Source organism: Mesocricetus auratus, unplaced genomic scaffold, assembly GCF_017639785.1.
Source record: "Mesocricetus auratus isolate SY011 unplaced genomic scaffold, BCM_Maur_2.0 Super-Scaffold_100014, whole genome shotgun sequence".
Classification (NCBI taxonomy): Eukaryota; Metazoa; Chordata; class Mammalia; order Rodentia; family Cricetidae; genus Mesocricetus; species Mesocricetus auratus.
The window spans coordinates 18,455,917-18,475,996 of NW_024429197.1; the positions used below are offsets into that span (position 1 = coordinate 18,455,917).

At 52.6% G+C, this 20,080-nt stretch overlaps 1 protein-coding gene across 1 annotated transcript; it reads right to left on the bottom strand.

The window, feature by feature from the left end:
- Positions 1–11,436: 11,436 nt before the first annotated feature.
- Positions 11,437–14,378, bottom strand: Pou3f1 (POU class 3 homeobox 1). Its single transcript, XM_005084354.4, has one exon. The coding sequence runs from the start codon at positions 14,373–14,375 to the stop codon at positions 13,020–13,022; it is 1,356 nt and encodes a 451-aa protein (XP_005084411.2). The 5' UTR covers positions 14,376–14,378; the 3' UTR covers positions 11,437–13,019.
- Between the last annotated feature and the right edge of the window lie 5,702 nt (positions 14,379–20,080).

The following is a 20,080-nucleotide window of genomic DNA, read 5'->3' on the forward strand; positions in this document are numbered from 1 at the left end:
GCCCAGCCCCCCCAGTGCTTTGAGCACTGCCAGGACAAGATGAGATTTGTCCCCAGCCCACCTTGCAGAGTTGCAGCTGTTTAGCTCCCTTATCAATCTTCTCTGTGGGTTTAATCATCTCTCTGTCATTCGGCAGGGCCAACCCTCCCTTCACTGGAGCTCCTCAGCCCCAGCTTCCCTCCAGTCTCCCTCCCCCAGGCACAGCCCTCTTCCCTCACCTGATTCCCCTGGTAAGACACAGTGGACCAAGGTGGCTTTGCCTTCCGTCCCAGTGGTAGGGGCTGAGTCGGGAGTATCCTTAAAGTTAATAAGACTATGGGTAGGCAGAGATGGCATTGGCAGGAGATGTGCCCTAGCTGGCTCTCCATGTAACTCCATTCTAGACTGGGTAGGACAGGGCCTAGAGGTTGGCCATGACCTTCAGCCTGGACCCAGTAGACTCTTTTTTTTTTTCGAGACTGGGTTTCTCTGTATTGTTTTGGAAGGTGTCCTGGAACTTGCTCTATAGACCAGGCTGGCCTCAAACTCACAGAGATCCGTCTGCCTCTGCCTCCCAAGTGCTGGGATTAAAGGGGTGTGCCACCAATGCCCAGCCCAGGAGACTCTTGTACAGGTGCAGTATCTGTCCTTCTGGCCAACCCTGGCCTTCTTCTTGGGTGGATCCTGTGGCTCAGGAGCCTGTGGGCAGGAACCATGAGCCCACAGCTTTGTGGGCATCTTGGGAAAGAGGGTACATAGGAGTCAATGGAGCCTGTGTTGTGGTCCAGGCTGGGAGCCAGGACACAAGAGCTCCGGGGCACCTCCCAGTGCTGACGTGCAAGATGACCTTCAGGGCCATGTCTAAGTCTTCTCTGCTCTGCTCTCTTTCCCCCAGAGCATCTGTGGAATGGGTGAGGTGGGGTGCTGGGGTCAAACTGCGGCATAGTGTGACCCTAGGAGAACAGGGGGAGATGGCCCCTCTTCGCTTTGCTCCCTTCCTCAGTGCCAAGGAAGGCCACTCCTCCCCACTTGTGGGATGGTGAAGTCCCAAAGAGGAATGAGGTCCTGCTGTACATCACCATCATCGTCATCACCATGAGGACTGAGGACTCCTGAGTGCAGGCATCCCTTTGGGAGCCGATCAAGGCTCTGGAGACACACCAGCTAGCCTGGGCTGGAGAGGGTTTTTTCCCCTTCCACATGGGCTGGGCTCTGGGAGACAATGGAGTGTTGACAAAGCTTCAGTCCTGGTCTCACATGACCTGAACAGGGCTGTGGGTGGACTGCACGTGGCTGAGCCGCCTGAGCTGACCTTTGGTCGCTGGCTAGAGAAGAGAGGAAGCCCATGAGGTCTCCTGCCCACTCAGTACCCTGGGCATCCTGCCACCCGACCCCAGGAACTGCCCTCTGGGCACACACTCTGTCCTCCTCCTACCTCCTGTTTTTAGTCTTTCTTCTGTTCCACCACGTGGAAGAGTGTGTGCATTGTGAATGTATTTGTGTGTGCCTGGCTGACCGTGAGAAGGGAGACACACTCAGGCTGCAAGATAGGGGAGAAAGAAATCGGGAATGAAGACCGTGTTTCTTCTCTGGGGGATGGCACCAGACACGAGGCTAGAAAGGGTTCTCGACTCTGCCTTGTCCTTTGATCTTGGTCTTCCTTATTTCTGGAGGAGGTGGCAGTGATGGAGGCTGACTCTTGTGGACACATCTTGTTCCACCCGAAGCCCAGGCTGCAACCAGAACCTTGGTGCCACTTCCAAAAGTCAAAACGGATAAAGTCAGCATGGTGGCTCACACTTTTATCCCAGCTCTTCTGAGGCAGAAACAGGAGGATATTGATTGAGTTTAAGGCCAGCCTAGGCCATGTAGCAAGAACCTGACTCAAAACAACAACAGAACAAAGTAACAACAACAGAATGGAAGGCTTTGGGGGAATTGTATCATTACTGTACTCAATGAATGAACTAAAAAGATATCATTTAATGAGGAAGTAGGGCATGCATATGCACACACATGCACTTACACACCTTGCACTTCAACACATATGCACATATACAATGTGGACCATGCATGAAAAGTCAAGAGAGACAGTCTGCTTCTGAAGCAGATTTTCCTTTCTTCTTCCTTTTGCCCGACTCTGAGGTAGGTGCAGAAATGGGGGTTATCTTTAGAGCATCTTCCCTGGATATCCCCAAGGAGTTGAGGTTCAGGGCTTTGGAGGTAGGTAAGTCAGTACAAAAGACCTGACAGCATGCTTGGAAGGCAGCCTGCCATTGGACTGTCACATAGCAGCACAAATATCATGTGAAAGTTTTTTTTTCTTTTCTTTCTTTTGTCTTTTTTGTATTTCTTTATTGGCAACCTTACCCCTTCCTTCCTTCCTTCCTTTTTTCCTTCCTTCCTTCCCTCCTTCCCTCTACCCACCTCTATTTCCAGTAGAGTCACCTGTACAGCCTCCCTATGGCCCTGAGATGATCAGATGAAGGGAAGCTGGGTAGACTTAGATTAGATGCAATGGGATGCCAGTTGTCAGCACATGAGGCCTCTGGTAAGACAGGACAGTGCATGTATCTAAGACTTGCTCCCTGGATTTCACTCAGGTAAGTCTTCCAGTGGCTTGCCCGAGGAGAGTTTGTGGACTATCCTATCTCCTTCCCCTCTGACCCCCACCTTTTTTAGACAAGGTTTCTCTGTGTAGCCCTGGCTGTCCTGGAACTTACTCTGTAGACCAGGCTGGCCTCGAACTCACAGAGATCCTCTTGTCTTTGCTTCCTGAGTGCTGGGATTAAAGACATGCACCACCACTGCCAGGTTCTGTTCCTTTCTCTGACCCTCGGCCCCTACCAGATCCTATGAATACCATCAGATATTCAGAGAGACATATGGGACTGGTCCTTAGTAATGAAACAACTGGAGCTGGAGGGGTTGGGCTGGAGGCTTAGTGCTATCTTATGGGCTGGGGTTAAAGATAGAACACAGGCAGAGGCTGAGGCTAAGGTTAGAGCTGAGATTTGAAGTTGACACCAAGTTGAATGTGGAGGACAGTGGGATGGTGGGGGTTGGCAGGCTATACCTTTCAGGCTTGACAGGGTTCTGAGATGCCTATTTTTAGTGTCTAATGCAGATGTTCTCCTCCAGTGGAGTGCTTGGTGTCTGCTCTCCCTTGGAAGGGTGGGACAGGTCCCCTCCCCCTGCTCCCCACAGCTGAGCAGAGCCATACATCACCAAGGGGCTGGGGCTCCCTAGATGTATTGCCCTAATACGTCGCTATAGCAACCCCACTCTAATCCTGCATTATTCTAATGTGGTCCCCTCCCCACTGTGATGTATAGCTTGGGTCTCAGAGCTGCTGCGAGTCTCAGAGTATCCCAGGGATGAGTAGGTTGCAGGTTGCCTTTACTCCCGTGGGTCCCATATTGGCTCTCATTCTGTGCAGGGGGATCCTTTGTGAGGTTGTCTGTGGAGTGGGGTCTGGCCCATCAGCCTACCCTCCTGCCTAACCAGAGAAGTTAAGTTGCAGGTCATGTGTGCCCAGCTCTGGTACACGAGTCTGACGCACTGATCCACGCCAGCCTGCCTGGCCTGGGGACCTGAGGCCTTGGGGTTGGGGGCCAGGGCAGGACAATGGCTGCATTCCGGCTGTTAGCCACAGGCCCCCATTGTTTCTGTGGACACTGCCTGCTTGAGGGCTGCAGTTCTGGCCCTCACTCCTCGTGGAGCGTAGGATGCTCCCTGGACCACTCCCCCGGGGACCATAGAGGGGTGATTCATGGGGTGGCTAGGGCATAGCAGGCTCCAGCTGTGCCCAGATTCTGGGGAGCAGGAGGGGGAGGTGACTGAGGATTGTTTGTGTCAGGGGAGGGGGCTGAATAGCTAGAGCTGAGTCCTCAGGGCTCTGAACACCAACCACGTCATCTGCTACCCTGCCTCTTGTGTGGGCTGGTTAGAGAAGCCCCATTGTCAAAGAAGCAGGCCCACCCAGGCTAGGAGGCAGGCGAGGTCCTCAAAACTGAGAAGACCCCCATATTGCACTAGTGGGAATTGAGAGGATGGATGCAGCAGGGATTAATTCCAAGTTACACATCCAGGTAGTGACAGGCTGGCAACAGAACATCACCGCTTATCTCCCTGAAGCTTAGATGTGCCTGCCATATTCAAAAGAAAAAGGCAAGCCAGTGCCGGCTTTGGTAAAGGCTATGTTGTCAAGTTCCATCTCCCCAGTGCCCTTTGAAACACCTTATATTTAGGTCAGCACTTGAAATTCTTGGGGTAAGAAATGAGGACTGAGGGGAATCCCAAGGCCATATAGACTGATGCCAGGGGCTGTATGGACACCTTCTTTGAGTCCCTGTGGAAATAAGTGGAGTGTGGAGGGTTCCAGCACTTTGACACACAATTTCATAGACACAACAACAGATTTCATTGTTTTCTCCAACATCATTATTCTCATTGGCTCCCATATACCTACCCTATAAGGCTGAGGGCCAGGAGGGAATGAGGCCTAGCCACAAGTGTGTGGAGGTGGGAGGCAGTGGTCTTCTCTGCCTCTGATCAGCTGGATTGACTGGATGAATGGATGGCGGATGGACGACTGGGTAGTTGAATAGGTAGTTTAAGGGTAAGCGGATGAATGGTTGTATGGATAGGTGGGCGGCTTCATGAATGGATGAGAGGAAGAGTGTAGAATGGACTGATGGGTAAATGAATGAGGGAATACTTATTTCATATTTTGAGGTCCATTGTGACAAATCAGCACCCAAGTACCTGGGGCTGAGATACCCCATTAAATGGCTTAGTGGTTAACCTCTGGCCAGGGTTGCAGTAAAACCAGTCATGGAAACCTAAAGGAAACTTCAGGTAGACTTAATCTCATGGCTTGTGACCCCATGAGGTTTAGAGGCCCTCACCCTGCGCTAAATCTTTTGTGCTGAGGTAAAAAATGTGCCAGGATCTGCCAGAACAGGACAAAAAAGCCATAAAGGTTCAGAAGTCAGAAAGGGCTTGTGAATGGGGTCTGAGGGTTCAGGGGCTGAATGCCTGACTAGTCTCTGGGACCAGGGATACGGTCCAGGAACTCCTAAGCAAATCTTTGCCCCGTTCTTCATGGTCCATCTTAATTCATCTGGGTGCTGTTTCTGCAGAGCCCAGTACAAAGCCTTGGTACACACTACTAGTACTTAATATTATAGCCTCAGCAGACATGGTTGGGGAAGTAGGATTGCCACAAAATGGAAGTAGGCATTAGGCTTAAAAGCTGCACCTAAGCCAGGTGGTGGTGGCGGTGGCGCACGCCTTTAATCCCAGCACTCTGGAGGCAGAGATAGGCAGATCTATGTGAGTTTGAGGCCAGCCTAGTCTATAGAGCGAGGTCCAGGACAGACCCCAAAGCTACACACAGAAACCCTGTCTTGAAAAACTAAAACCAAAACAAAAAAATAAATAAAAATAAAAAAGAAGAATTAGGAAAAAAAAGCTGCACCTATCAAATAAATGAAAAACAAAATAATAATAAAAAAGCTGCACCTATCACTGATCTTCTGGGTCACCTTGAGGCCTCAGTTACCTCACCTGTGGATTGGGAATGGAAATTCTAGACTTAAATTTCCTATAGCGGTTTTATGAATGGAGAGAAATCATTCTAGGCGGGTAGTGGTGGTAGGGGAAGCACTTGACATTATTATTTTTTTCTGCAGCAGCTCAGCAATAATATACACTGTACATATAAAATTATTTTTTACAGCTAACATTTAATGTGCTCTCATGACATGCCAGGCTCTAAGTGTTCATGCTGTATATCGTCCCTCATCAAGTCCTCACCGCGGCTTTATGGGGCAGCTGCTGATGCTTTCATTTACAGAAGAGGAAACTGAGGTACGGGAGTTTAAGGAACTTGCCAGAAGACTCATACATAGGTCGTAGGTAGGTAGGTGCATCAGGATGAATGCCTGGGCAGAGGCTAGCTCTCCATCCTACAACGTATGGCTGTTCAGTATGTGGAGGCTTGGAGTGAGTGGACCACTCAGGACTTCCTGATCATGTGAACTATTTTAGGCTTGTGGATACTTGATTCTGGGTAGTAGTAGAAATTAGCTTTAACAACCTTGTTTCTCAGTTTCCATGCCCAAGTTCTGGAGCTTTCCATGCTTTGAACAGACACTCAAGCACTCACTATTATTTTTGCTGCTGGCCTTAGTATAAAAAGAACAGGGGCTCAGGAGCCAGTTACAATGGCTTCTGTCCTGATCGCTGGCACTTACTAGTCAGGCTGCCTTGGTTAAGCTATGACTACTGTCTGGGCTCCAGTTTCCTTTTTTATAAAACGGGGCTATGTTGTGTGAGACAGACTACATAAAGCACAAGGTGAGTGATGAGTATGTATTATTTGTAAAAGTGCCCTTGGACAAAATGGGGTCCCTGGTCAGAGGTTATTCATTATCTTATGGTTTTCTTTCCAGTACAGCAACTTTCCAAGCTCAGACCTCAGAATAAAACAACTTTGATTTATTCATCACTTATGCTAAATATTATGCACATTATCCTACTTAATTCTCCAAACAACTCTACAATACAGAATGGCCATTGCCATCATACCGGGAAACTAAGGCATGGAAATGCAAGTTGTTGGCTTACGATCACACAGCTGATGAAAGATGGAGCTAGAACTCGTATTCGTTTTGTTCACAGCCCCTGTGCTCACACCGTGTGCTTTGCCTCCTGAGTCACAGCAAGTTTCTTGGGACTTTGATGACACAGGAGAAGGCAGGTGATCCACAGAAGCGGAAGGGGACATCGCCATAGACTAGATCTGGCTGTGAGCTGCTTGGAGACATTCTCCCAGCTTCTGCGTGGAGGAAGTACCCCCTCCTCCCCAGATCAGCTTCTGCAAAAGCCCAAATGGCGACTCCAGGCCAAGGGAGCAGTGGCAGTGGCAGGGTCCAGGTCTGCTTTGACTCGGGCTCCTGTTCAAAGCTGAATAACTGGGAGCCCTTCAAGAAGGATTTCTAAAAAGCCATCAGGAGTGAATCATTGACTTAGGGAGGCGATGAATCAACCAGGAGTTCATAAAACGGCAAATGAATCGGGTGTGAGAGCAACGGAGCCACCGCTATTCCCCAGAACCCTCCAGGGACAGAAAGCCGAGAGAAAAGAAATAAAAATAACACGGGGCCTTATGCCTGCTACAAACCCAAGGCAAGCCCTCTTTCCATGTGGGGAGACAGAGTGGAGGAGAGGGGCAGGACCCACTGGTGGGCGAAGCGGGGCAGTGGATGCTCCCAGGGCACTTTGGGATCCCTGGGTCCAGGCTGTGGGTGTAATTAGCAAACGCCTTTTTCCCTTCTTTTCAGGAGCCCTCACAAGAAAGAACACTGATTTTGACGAACACCCAAAATAATGTGAGATCAGGCACCATGCATTATGCATGAGGTCTGATTTAACATGAACATTATTTCTTGTGTACGAGACCATATGCCTCCTTGCTGTCTCTATAGCCTAATAATACCCAGACCCACCCTGGTCAGGCTCAGCACGGAGACATGGCTACTGCTCTGTGTGGATGGAGATGGGGTGGGCAAGGGAAAGGTTGTAGCACTGTGCTACTGGTCCTTGGGTCATTTGAGGAGAGTCCATTAAGATGCTTTGAAGGGAGGTTGGAAGCAGGGGGTGGGTCACACTCTTGTAGTGTAGAGTGATTATTATTTTGTGAAATTATAGTGTGCATATGTGCACGTGTGTGTGTGTGTGTGTGTGTGTGTGTGTGTGTATGACATCAGGAGCCTGTGACTCAGTGAAACTGGATTTATCACAGGGCCACGTGGAGGCCTGTGTATAGCTAGGTTTTACTGTTCAAGGATGATGGTGGAATGGGTAGAGCTAATTGCTGTGTGTGTTTGTATATATACACGCATATGTATGTGTGGGGGTGTGTGTTTAAAAAATAAGATCACACATACATACAAACACACAGCCTAACTTTAATTATCTGAAAGGAGCAGAAAGAGATCTGGGAGGAGCTGGGGCAATGACGGGCAGGGATGTATTTGGGGTAAGTGCTTAGAAATCTCGAAAGGAGAGGGTCTGGCTAAATGTGACAGCAGACAGTGGTGTGTGTTTAATCAAACAGTCATGGGCCAGGTACCTGGACTCTCAAGAGTTCAATGCCAACCACCAGAAAGCTGAGTCTGCGTGGTGGAAGGGTAGTGTGGGTAAGGCCGTGTATGTGTGTAAGCTGCTGATGAGCTGGTGAGGGGGTGATGGGGATTGTGTGAGTAGGGGAGACGGAAGAGGCCCTGTGTGGTTGGGAGTGGGATTCTGAGCGGGGCTGTGTGAATGGGCAGTTGGTAGATGGGAAGGGAAGCATCACAGACAAGCACATTTTTGTCTGCGAGTGAAGCAGGATTGCTTCCTTTGGGGCCTGAAGTCAGCTTTGCTCTAGCTGGCAAAGCCTGTGGAGTAATCATCTTGGAGTTGACTTGGGAGGAGGACATGCTCAACAATTAGGTGTTTCTGGTGCGTGGTGTCATGTCCCAGCTCAGGGACCAATAGAGGGCAGTCCTCCCACATGGAGTCTTGAGCCGCACTAGGGAAGCCCTGGCGGACCTAGCAAACACTAACTCCAGGAGAGGACAAAACTGAAGTGTCTCTAAGCTGTGTCTGGCAGCAGTCTCTAACCTGAGACCCTGGGAAGATCTTGGCTGAATTTATGAGAGTAGCTAGGTCAGATAACCCTCTCACTCCACCCTCTGCCTAGGGGGTTCTCCTTTCTGGAGTGCAAGCCTTCCTATGGAAAGTTCAGGAAGGAAGAAGACTGACTGGTCCTGGGTGGGTCACATTGACTAATCTTCACCTATGTAGTCCCTGAGCCTGACTAGGAACTTCCAAGTGGCTCCAAGTGGGCAACTGTGGCTAAGACTCAGGTAGACCATTCTAGGGACAAGGGATGATTGCTTGGGACTTAATGCCAAGCAATACAGAAGCCTGTATAACTTGGGGCAGGGGGTGAGGAAGAATATCTGTGCTCGGTTATCAGGACAGGGTACCTTCTCGGTTTGCCTTGATAACCACAGGTAACCCCCTTTTCAGTGTTAACAATCCCTTACCCCTGCAAATTCTCAGAATAGTATGGATTTCTCCCCTACCACGTGACTCTGGGATCAGACATGGATTTTCACATATGCAACAGAATACACAAACATCAGCAGGTAGGTGTTCTCAAGAGACCAGTCAAGTTCTACTGATCTGTGGCTGCAGGATTACAAGAAATAATTTTGCTTGAGTGTAAAAGGTGAGAGATGGCCTCAGAAATTCAAAGTTTGCCATGGAAACCTGGGCTTCCTTGGAGGTTAACATCAGGGATACATGCCTGTTTTTGACAAATGAAAAATCTGGAGAACTCTGGAGCAAGCAGGTAGACCTGCACAGGAAATACAGAAGCCTACAACTGATGTGCATTTTAAAAACTATTTTGCCAAGGGATCAGGACTCTAGGTTCCTAGGTTGTCTGAAACAGGAGTCTGGAGGAAGAAGCCCTAGCGCCTTTCGCTATGAAGGGGTCATCACTGGGTAGCTATCCCAGGCTGGTGTCTCATTAAGCAGAATCCTTGCACTGCAAGATTTCCCCCCACCCCCTTTCCCACCTTTCCCTTTCTTTTTGTTCCACTCCTCAGCTGCCGCTGAATCTCGGGAGGGAGGCTGCATTGTTTGGCTATTTTTGAGTTGACTTGCTGAAATAATAAGCCCACCCTCTTGTACAAGATTAAGCAGACAATTAGGAAATCAATCAATCAATTGGTGTCAGCTGCAGCCAAGAGGCCAGTGAAAGGTCCCAGTCTTCTCTGAGGCCTTTGCAATCTCAAAGCCGGCAGACACTCTGGGCTGGGAAGCCAAGTTTCCTTTGCTTCCATTTTGGGACCCCCAAGGCAGGGACGAATCTAGGGGTGGGGAACTAGGGAGTAGCGAAGCATATGGAATGACTTCAGAGTTTTGTATTTAATGAAGCATGAGATGAGAAGTTGAGGTAGGGTGACCAATGACTCCCGACTCTGCCATTGCCCGCTGGTTCACAAGTCTCTGTCTCTTCCTTGAGAAGCACAAGGAGGCTCAGCAGGGACAGGAGGAACAGCAGGGACTCCAGTGCCCATCACAGGGCTATTCATGAACTAAAAAAATAATAAAAAAAAAGTAGCAAAGTGAGCTGAGCTTTTGAAAAATTCAGGAGCCTTTGTGCTTGGAGAGATAAGATCCCTTCGGTTCGAGGGGCAGAACCCAGAAGAGTCACTAGGAACCATCAGTTATCCCAAGGTCTCCTCAGCCCAGCCAAGGAGCACCAGTTTGGGGGTCCTGGAACACCTGACTCTGGGTATCACCCAGCCTACCAGCTAGAGCCAAGAGCTCTCCAAGGCCCAGACTTGAGCAGCTTCCATGGCCTGCAGACTTCCATATACCCCTTCACCAGGGTTACAACTTTCTTCCCAGACAAGTCACTATGCTCCACCGAGAGGGACCTTGTATGATTTCTCCTGAGAAGGGGGAAGAACCATGGTTTACGACAGAAATGGGAAGAGTTTTAAATGAAAAAAAAAAATCTTCCTGACTGGGATGCCAGGCGACTTGGGTTTTGAGCTGAATTGAGACCCAGTACAGGGGCTCTCTCTGAGTGGATGCTGCTCCTGAGGAATTGAGACGAGAACATCTCAGAATGTTTTCCTTCAGGCTCTGATGCATAGCCCTGCAGTTTCCCTTTCACCAGTACCCTCATCTCTCCCCTGCATGCTGTTCTTCCGTGTCTGCCCTAGGAGATGTGTCAAGCATTTCCCACAGCACGGTTTACTGGCTGGGACTGGTGGTTTGTTTGCAAAGCAGAGCTAGTTCTGCCCAAACAAGCAGGCAGGACTCCCTCCCAAGCCAACTTCGTTCTGCAGGACCACTGCAGGACCTCAGTCTGAACACTCCGATGTCCAATGTATCTAGGTGGGCCTGGGTACCATTTGGATGGAGAATCAGTTGGGATAGGATGGAAGAGCTTGACCAGGTTCCCAGCTGCCCCATGATGATGAAACTTGGCTTGGACCCTGTACATGGAATGCATGGTGAGATCAATGTTAGGGGTTGGGGTGTCAGGTAAGGGAAACAGATTCAAGGCTGGTAATCCAGGAAGAGCGGCTTCTTTGGCTGACCTCAAGTTCCATGTGGTATCAGTGGTTTCCTGTCCTAGGCCCTGATCTGGTCTCAGATGTCAATGGTTAAGGGATGGGATTCATTTTCTCTAGACTGGTGTACTTGGGCCAGGTGCTCAAGTGTTGACCAAGCAACAGGCAGCCAGTCCTGGTACTGACCCAGAAGAAGGCTGGCGGTTCCTTTCTTCTCTGAGTCCAGAACTTCAGGAGAGAGGACCAGGTAGGGCAATCTCATCCCTTCCCGAAAAGCAAGCCCTAGCAGTAAAGAGAACAGGACACAGCCCTGGGGTACATGTTTATGTGAGTAATAAAATATTTACTATAACATAAATATAAAGGGAACTTCCCAGTCTACATTATTTTTTTGCAATAAAGATACAAAGAGAATGCACCAAACATTGTTCCAAAAATAATAAAAATAAAATAACAAAATTTAAGCTTAAACCTTAACAAACAGATGAAGAAATGGAGAAGGGGAAGCTCCAAACACATCCAGAAAATAAATAGAGATGGGTCAGAAATCAGGAGACCGTATTAAAATATCCTTTTCGGCTTAGTAGGGCATACAAAACCCTTTAGGATGGGGAGGGACAACAACCCAGAAAACCAAAAAATAAAAACCAAGCACAAAATGTTTCTTCCCCCCTTGCCAGTGTGTACATATCTCACATATTTACATGGCTCCCACCTTACCCCAAATTTGGAAAATTTCTCTCCAGGGTTCCCCCAGCATCCCGAGGGGCTGGAAAGAGAGCAGGGGTAGGCGGTAGGGAATCAGGCAGAAGGTTCTTGGGGAAATGGTCTATTTCTACAGCTGGTTAAAAAATAGTTCCAACTTTTCCAAGTTTCGTTCGTTAAGGCCAGGAGGGGCAAGGCCCGGCAGGGAAGCGGCGGCCCGCGGTGCGTGCTCGGTCTTGCGGGCGGAGATGCCCCTTCCCACTCGGGTGTGCGTGGGAGCGCAGACCCTCTCCGCTAGGCCAGAAACCGAGACGAGGGCTCGGGTAAAACGAAACGAAAATGAACACTCAAAAAATTTTTTTGTTAGTTCTTTTTTTGTTTGTTTTTGTTTTGCGTTCTTGGAGGAAGGAGGAGAGGGTAAGAGAAAGGGAAAATAAATTAGGCTAGATTAAAGCTTTGGCTATTTCCTGCTTTTATACACAGATGCGGCTCTCGCGGCCTCCCCTCCGGGGCCCCGATAAATACAGTATAGAGCGATTTAAATTAAGGGCGCGGGCGGAGTTAGAAGGACCCCAGGAGCCGAGAGGCTCCACGAATAAATAAAAACCGTAAAAAACCAAGCCCGGAGAAAGGCTGAGGGGGTGGGGCGCATCCTGGTACGAGAGAAGAGGCGCGTAGAGAATAAAGTGACAGCCCCCCCCACCCGTGACCTGCAGGCTACAGGGAGTCCGCGTCCGGGAGAGCTGCTGGGGACTCTCCTCTCTCTTCGTCCTTTCTCCCGGGAATCCCTAACCCCGCACCGCGTTACCTTTCGCTGTGGGGAGGCCGCTGCCGGGATCCGGCCCCGAACAGCCCGGGGGCAGGGGCGGGGGTCGTCGAGGGTATGGGGACAGGGAGCAGGCAGTGGGCAGAGTGCGCCCAGAGTGAGTTGGCGCATTCCGGATCTTCGCTGCTCTCTCCCGGGACTCGGGCGACACAGCCTCTTGGCCGCCCTTCGCCGCTCGCCGGAGAGAGGTTCGGTCCGGGGTGTTTGGTTTTGTTTAAAAGTTTCTGGGCTTTTTTTTTTCCTTTTTGTAAAATCCAAAGCAACCGAATAAACAACAACAACAAAAAAGAGTCCAGGCCGCGCGGGCTGACTGCGCGCCAGAGGCACCGCTGCGCCGGTGGGGAACCCAGCCCGCAGGGTCACTGCACCGAGCCGGGCAGTGTGTGGTGGTGGTGGTGGTGCAGCGCCGCCGGCGGGGGTGGCGGGGGCGCAGAGGGTGGCGACGCGCCGCCCCCACCAGGCCCCAGCTCCCCAGGCGCGTAAACGTCGTCCATGGGCGGGTGGCCCGCGCCGGCAGCGGGGGTCATGCGCTTCTCCTTCTGCCGCCGGTTACAGAACCAGACACGCACCACCTCCTTCTCCAGCTGCAGGCTGTCGGCCAGGCCGGTGATCTCGTGCGCTGAGGGCTTAGGACACTTGAGAAAGTGGCTCTCGAGCGCTCCTTTGACCCCCACCTCAATGGACGTGCGCTTCTTGCGCTTGCGGCCCTGCGCCGCAATCTTGTCCAGGTTGGTGGGGCTGCCGCTGGACGAGTCGGTCTCCTCCAGCCACTTGTTGAGCAGTGGCTTGAGCTTGCACATGTTCTTGAAGCTCAGCTGCAGGGCCTCGAAGCGGCAGATGGTGGTCTGCGAGAACACGTTACCGTAGAGAGTGCCCAGCGCCAGCCCCACGTCGGCCTGGGTGAAGCCCAGCTTGATGCGCCGTTGCTTGAACTGCTTGGCGAACTGCTCCAAGTCGTCGGAGCTGGGAGCATCCTCGTCCGAGTGCTCGCCCACCGACGAGCCACCACCGCCCGCGCCTGGGTGCAGGTGCGCTGCCGCCGCGTGAAGGCCGCCCGCGTGTGCATGTCCGTGTGCGTGTCCGTGTGCGCCCAGGTGCGGCGGTGGCGACGGCTCCAGCTGTGCCTCGTGGCCGTCTTCGTGCAGCGCGTGGTGCAGGCCGGGTCCCGCGCCGCCACCGCCCGCCGCCAGCATCCCGGCCAGGCCGCCGCCGCCGCCACCGGGGTAGGCCGCCTGTGCGTACAGCCCGAGCGGCTGGGGTTGGTGGCCCCCACCGGCCCCGGGCGACGGCGACATGGCGGGGCCCAGATGGTGCGCTGTGCCGCTCTGTGCCCATGCCGCGCCCGCGTGGGCCGCCCCTTGGTGCACCAAGCGGGCGTGGAAACCGCCGCCGCCGCCGCCGTCGTCGGCTCGGCCGGTGCCGCCACCGCCCGCCTTGCCGTGTTCCAGGTGCGGGCCACCGGCCCAGTCACCGCCGCCGCCTCCTCCCGTGGGTAGCCACTGGGGGTGCGCTAGGCCCACGGGGTGGCCCGCGCCCGCGCCCAGCCACTCGTGGTGCATCAGCTTCTGCACTTCGCGGTACGCGGCCCCCGCGTGCAGCCGCTCGGCGGCCGCTGCCGCTGCCGCCGCCGCTGCGGCATCGGGATGCATGAGCGGCCCGGTGCCGCCAGCTCCGCCGCCGGGGCCCCGCGGCAGGTACTGCGCGGTGGTGGCCATGCCGCCCCGCGCCCTGCGCCGCGCCGCCGCCGCCGCCTCGCTCCGTCTGCGGGCCCCGCCGCCGCGCTCCGCCGGCTTAAAGCCGGGACCCGCTGGGCGCTCTTGAGCCCCACCCCTCCCGCCGCCCATTGGCTGCCCGCGGAGCCGCCTCCCGCCCCCCGGCCCCGGCCTCCGCCCCCCGCGCCTGCCCGCCGCCGGGGCCTGCAGCCCGGAGCTCGTCATTGGGCCATGCTCCCGGGGTCCCGCGCGCCGGCCGTGCTGATTGGCCGCTGGGGCTTCATTCATGACCCCCCCAACACGGTCCGCGTACACATTCACGCCCCGGGGGCGCGGCCGCCACGTGGGGAGTGGCGTGGGGGTGGCACTGGGACCGCACCCCCTCTGGTCCCCGCTGCGTGGGCCCCGTTTTCCCCGCAGCGCGGGGGACTCGGAGCCCGGTGGGTCCCACGTTCCACACAAACTGAATTTCCGCCCGCATCCCAATGGGGCGGGGGGATTGCGGGCTCCGGGAGGCGCTCCGGCTCCGAGCAGAGACTCAGCCCGGCACTCCTCCCCGCGCTGCGCCGCTGCCTGCGGGCCAGGATCCCGCGAGTGTGGGCTGCAGCGAGAGCGAGGCGGCGTGGCTTCCCTGCTCGGTACCGCGCGGCTGCTCACCTCCGCGGCCTCGCCTCCTGCGGCTTCCAGGTCCCACCGAGCGCTCCCCTTCGCGCCGCTCCTATGGTCTCTGTTTTCCCCCTTCTCTCTCTAGACTCAACGTCACAACTACCCGAACCTCTGCAGTCCTGAAAGTGCAGCAGGCACGGACAGAGTCGGATCGACTCGGGCTTCACGCCTTTCGCCGGCTCTTCTTCCTTCTGGGCACCGAGGCCAGGTGAGTACCGCGTGGGCGGTGCTGCGCTAGGACAGCCGGCCGCAGAGGCTCTACACAGAGATGCGAGCTTCTGTAAACAGCTGTGCTCCGGTGTTCTGGAATGAGAGGACCTAGAGGTGGAGACTGGTTCCGGAGAAAGCGCCACCAGTGGGTGGGGGATGGATACTGGGCCCTGTCCTGCACTGCTGTAGCCTTTTCGTGTTGTTCTCCCCAGCGTGAATCGGTCGTCGGTCATTGGCGCTGGTTATGATGGGGTCATACAGGCGGGAAACTGGGTGGACTGACTCAGGGAAGGACAGTTCAAAAATCCAATGCGTAAGCTGGCAGCTGTCCAGCCTTCCATGGAGTCAACTGGGACTTGGTAAGGAATTGAGACTGAGGTGTCCTTGTTGGAGAAGTGGACAGTGGGATGCGGCCAATCTCTTCATTCCTGCCGTGCTGTGCTGGAGTATCTATCTGGGCCTCAATTGCAGCTGGTCTGTGCTTCCTTACCCTGCATGGTTTAACACTTCTGTCTGTTTCTGCGCGGGGTCCCATCCACTGCTAGGCCCTGCCCTCTTCTGCCCCTAGTCTTGCTTCAAGGTGATTCAGAGCTTCTAGGGTGCCAAACTGGGGGCCTAGCTAGAGCCTTAGCGGACAGGTCCACTCAGGACTGTGGAATGAAGCTTATGTATTTGAAGAAAGGATCCAAGGGCTCTGAAGGCAGCTGCTGTGGGGATGATCTCAGGGAACAGAATTGGCAGTGATAAGAGTTACCCTGGGTATATACCGTGTCCTCTGAGGCCTGGATGCCCCAAGTCCAGCCCCTGGCTAGCCCCCAAGAGAAGGAATGGAAGAGGTCAGGGTTGTCTGGTTAATGACCACAGTCCTGAACAGGCACTTTCAGGTTCCATGCTAGCTGCAGGAGTTGTGATGGATTCCAGTGTCTGAACCCATATAGGAATGCTGGCTTTCCTCAATCTTGGCCCAGGGAGTAGTCACCTTGAGGCAGCTCAAATTCTCTTGATCCACTTACCTGGTTAAGCTTTCTCCCAGACCTAAGAAGTGTAGGACCAAGGCTTGGATTCCTACAGCTGAAGTCTCTAGTGTTACACAGTCGTAACCAGGCCTGCGTTCCTCTGAAGATTGGGCTCAAACTGGAGCTTCCCCTGTCTTCCCGGTTAGAGGACTGTCTGAATTTGTTTTTTGTTTTTGTAAATTGGGGCTGACAATATCTGATAGTCCTCCTGTCTCCCTAAGGTGAGCAGAGAGTGGTGTGAGACAGTGGGTGCCCCCCCGACACACAAAGGGCTTTTTACTCTGCTCTTTCCTGTTGGTGGCGTCTGCTGGACGGGCAACTAAGCCTGCTTCCTCATTTGTACAGTGGCGTCTGCTGGACGGGCAACTAAGCCTGCTTCCTCATTTGTACAGTGGGCTATAGGTTTGGACCAATTTACCTCCTTTGCTCTTCCAGCTTTGACAGATTGAGATTCTATACATCTACCTCTGGTCCTGCTGCAGGATGGGAAATGACTGGACAGCAGATATTATGCCAAACAGATTTTGGGGTCACCACTGAGGCTTGAAGAATCCATGGGCATGGCGCTATTCTTCCCATCTTTTGGCCTGTGCCTTAACACTAGTGACAGCATCCTCAGAGTATAGAGCAGAGCTGAGTCTTCTTTATGTCGTCTTACTCATCCTTCTCTGCATTGCTGTAGGTTGCAAAAAGTGGCAGTTTTGGCCTTCGGGGCAAAGATGGCCTACAGCCTTATCTCTGGCCATACTTGTAGGTCAACTGGGGCTAGCTGGAAGCTGTTTCCTGGTCTGTGCTGAACAGAGGGTTATCTTCAGTAAAGCAGTACCCAAGCTCCAGCTTGTGGCCCAGCACATCTCAGTCCCTGGGCTAGCAGTCCTATAAGCAAACAGCCTGTGTGAGTCACTTGCTTCTTGGAGCTGCAGCTTCTCCATCTTAAAGTGGGGACAGTGATGCCTGCATCTTAGGATTGCTCTGATGCTCCAAGGATATAAGTACGAGTGTAATAAGTGTCCTTTCTGTACATAATGGATACTGCCCCGGGGGTGAGCAGCAGTATGAACTAGGAAAGGTAAAATTCTTAACTTTGTGTTGGGCATTTTAGATCCTCTACAACGTTATGGGTTTGAGTCTTACTTTTCCTAGGGGTTAAGTTTCTCATAGAAAATCTTAGAATCCTTTTCCCTCTTGTTCTTGGAGAGTGTGTGAAGACTACCATAGACCCCGGGCAGATACCTGTACCAGACTGGCCCCTATACAGGACAATGGTTCTCCACCTATGAGTTGAGACCCCTTTGGGGGTCTAATGACTCTTTCACAGGGGTTGCTAAGATCATAGGAAAGCATAGATATTCACATTATGATTCATAACAGTAGCAAAATTACAGTTATGAAGTAGCAATGAAAGTAATTTTATGATTGGGGATTACTACAACATGAGGAACTGTATTAAAGGGCCGCAGCACTGGGAAGGTTGAGAGCCACTGCCATCGGAGCACTGCCTTCACAGACCAGAGAGGACTTATCTTCATTACTATTCTGCACAGCCATGGTGTACACGTGGAAGTCAGGTACCTTGTTGGCTGGTGCGGATGGGATGGTGAAGGCATGCTGGGAGATGTGTACTCTCACACACACTGAACATACAGATACAGATATGCAAGCCAGCATGTGGACACATGTACTAATTTAGCACAGGAATGCAGTCTTGCTTGAGTAGGCTAAACATGCAGCTACACAAAGCAGTACCTAGCAATAAATACAGGCAATAACTGTGTCTAAGCAGGTTCAAACACAGACTCTCACGCAGACAGAAATGGGTCTTTCTTGTCCGATACTAAAGAATCTGAGACCAAAAGGTTCCTGGGGTCACAAACTCAGTGACTGTTGAGTGGCACACAGTATTATTCACACAAATAGGTGCACTTTGGTATCTGTTAGATGGAGCTGGCCATACACACTCTTTTACCCGAGTGAACAGATACAAAGGGTTCTCCCCAGCTCATAGACACACACACATGCTTATCCGCTCCCTGAATGAATCATCAGGTCTGCACAAGGGACCAGAAGGCAGGAAGGGGCTGCGTTCAGTCTAGGGTCTGGACCAGGAGACAGGAAAGCTCTTCTATTTGTCTCCCCTCCCCTTCACTCTTCTTGCCTGTGCGGGGCAGCTCCCGGCTAGACTGCTGCCAGTCTCAGGCTCCCTCTTGGGGCCCCTGCCCAGCCGACCCCAGGCAGGAGCTCCTCAGTTTTCCCAGAGTGCACAGCCTCCTCTAGGCTCTGGAGTGTGACCGAGCGCCTGCTCATTTGACACAGGTCACCGAGCCTCCAGCAGATGGGGCCCTCGCTGTGGGGGGCCTTTGAGCTGCAGGGCAGTTGGGGGTGGGTGTGGGTGTGGGTGTGGGGAGGGCTCTGTAGGGAGGAGTCAGAGCTATGCAAGCGCCAGGCTGCAAAGCCTGAGGTCACAGACACAGACCCACACAGGCTGCCACAGCTACACTCTTGAGGCTGTTACCCTCAGCACCCTGGCAGCGATGCACTGAGTTCAGTTCCGTGTCCCTGGTAGGACAACTTGTGTTGTGATTCATGAGCACAGGTTCGGGGAGAAGGAGCTGCAGTCCTGCTTAGTGTCTCTTGGTGGCAGCTGGATCTGACTGCTTTCTTCTTAGGTCTCTCTGCCCCTGGAGCTTTCTTCTAAACCATTAGTTGGGAGGCTTGGAAGGGCAGGAGGCAGGCTCAGCTGTGGCCAAAAGCCTTTGTGGTGTGGACGCAGACTCCTGAAGTACCACCCGGAGCCCTTGCAAATCAGGGATGCTGGGAAGAGGTAAAGGAAGGAGGGAGGGATAGGGTCCACCTGTTGGGCTGCTGAAAGAGTCTTAGGACTTGGAGTCTCGGGCTGGTGGGGCTTGGGTAGCACTCACCTGCCACTTCCTCCGTCTACCACTCTTCTCATACTGGGTCTGTTGTACACACAGAGCAGGGCCTGGGAGTCAGGGTCCTGGGTTTCATCTGCACCTTGGCTCAGGGCTTGTAGACCTTGAGCCAATCTCAGTATCCTAATCTCTGCGACATTTGACCTCTGCATAGCTTCCTTTATAAATGGGGCAGGATGGGCTCTGATGGTAATTAAGAAGGTGGGGGCAGATTATCACCCTATGGAAGTTTGGAAAGGGTATGCATGGCTTGATTTTGCTCTTTACTAGCTGTCTGGGTGAGTCAGTGCGACCAAAAACTGCTGGTTCCTCAGATTAGTTCTTTTTTTTTTTTTTTTTTTTTTTTTGGTTTTTCGAGACAGGGTTTCTCTGTGTTGTTTTGGAGGCTGTCCTGGAACTCGTAGACCAGGCTGGCCTCGAACTCACAGAGATCCACCTGCCTCTGCCTCCCAAGTGCTGGGATTAAAGGCGTGCGCCACCAACGCCCGACCTCAGATTAGTTCTTATTTCATTTTACGTTGTTGTCTATGTGTGTGGTGTGAGTTTGTGTGTGGATGTGTGCATGCTACAGCTCATGTGAGAAGGACAGAGAACAGCGTTCAAGAGCAAGGGCTTTTACTGCTGAACCTTCTGGTCGACCTGCCTTCCTCTAGTAGTTCTTGCTGAAGGTGTCAGGGCTGACCATGCCCACTGGGGCCTGTTGCCTGCTTGTTTTTGGCTGGAATCTCTATCTATCTATCTATCTATCTATCTATCTATCTATCTATCTATCTATCTACCTACCTACCTACCTATCTATCTATCTATCTATCTATCTATCTATCTTTGACATAGCCTTGTATATCTGGCTTTGAATGAACTATGTAGACAAGGATTACTGACCTGC

What these genes read in the sequence shown, in the direction of transcription:
- Pou3f1 (XM_005084354.4), bottom strand. Translation starts at nt 14,375, where the DNA reads ATGGCCACCACCGCGCAGTACCTGCCGCGGGGCCCCGGCGGCGGAGCT.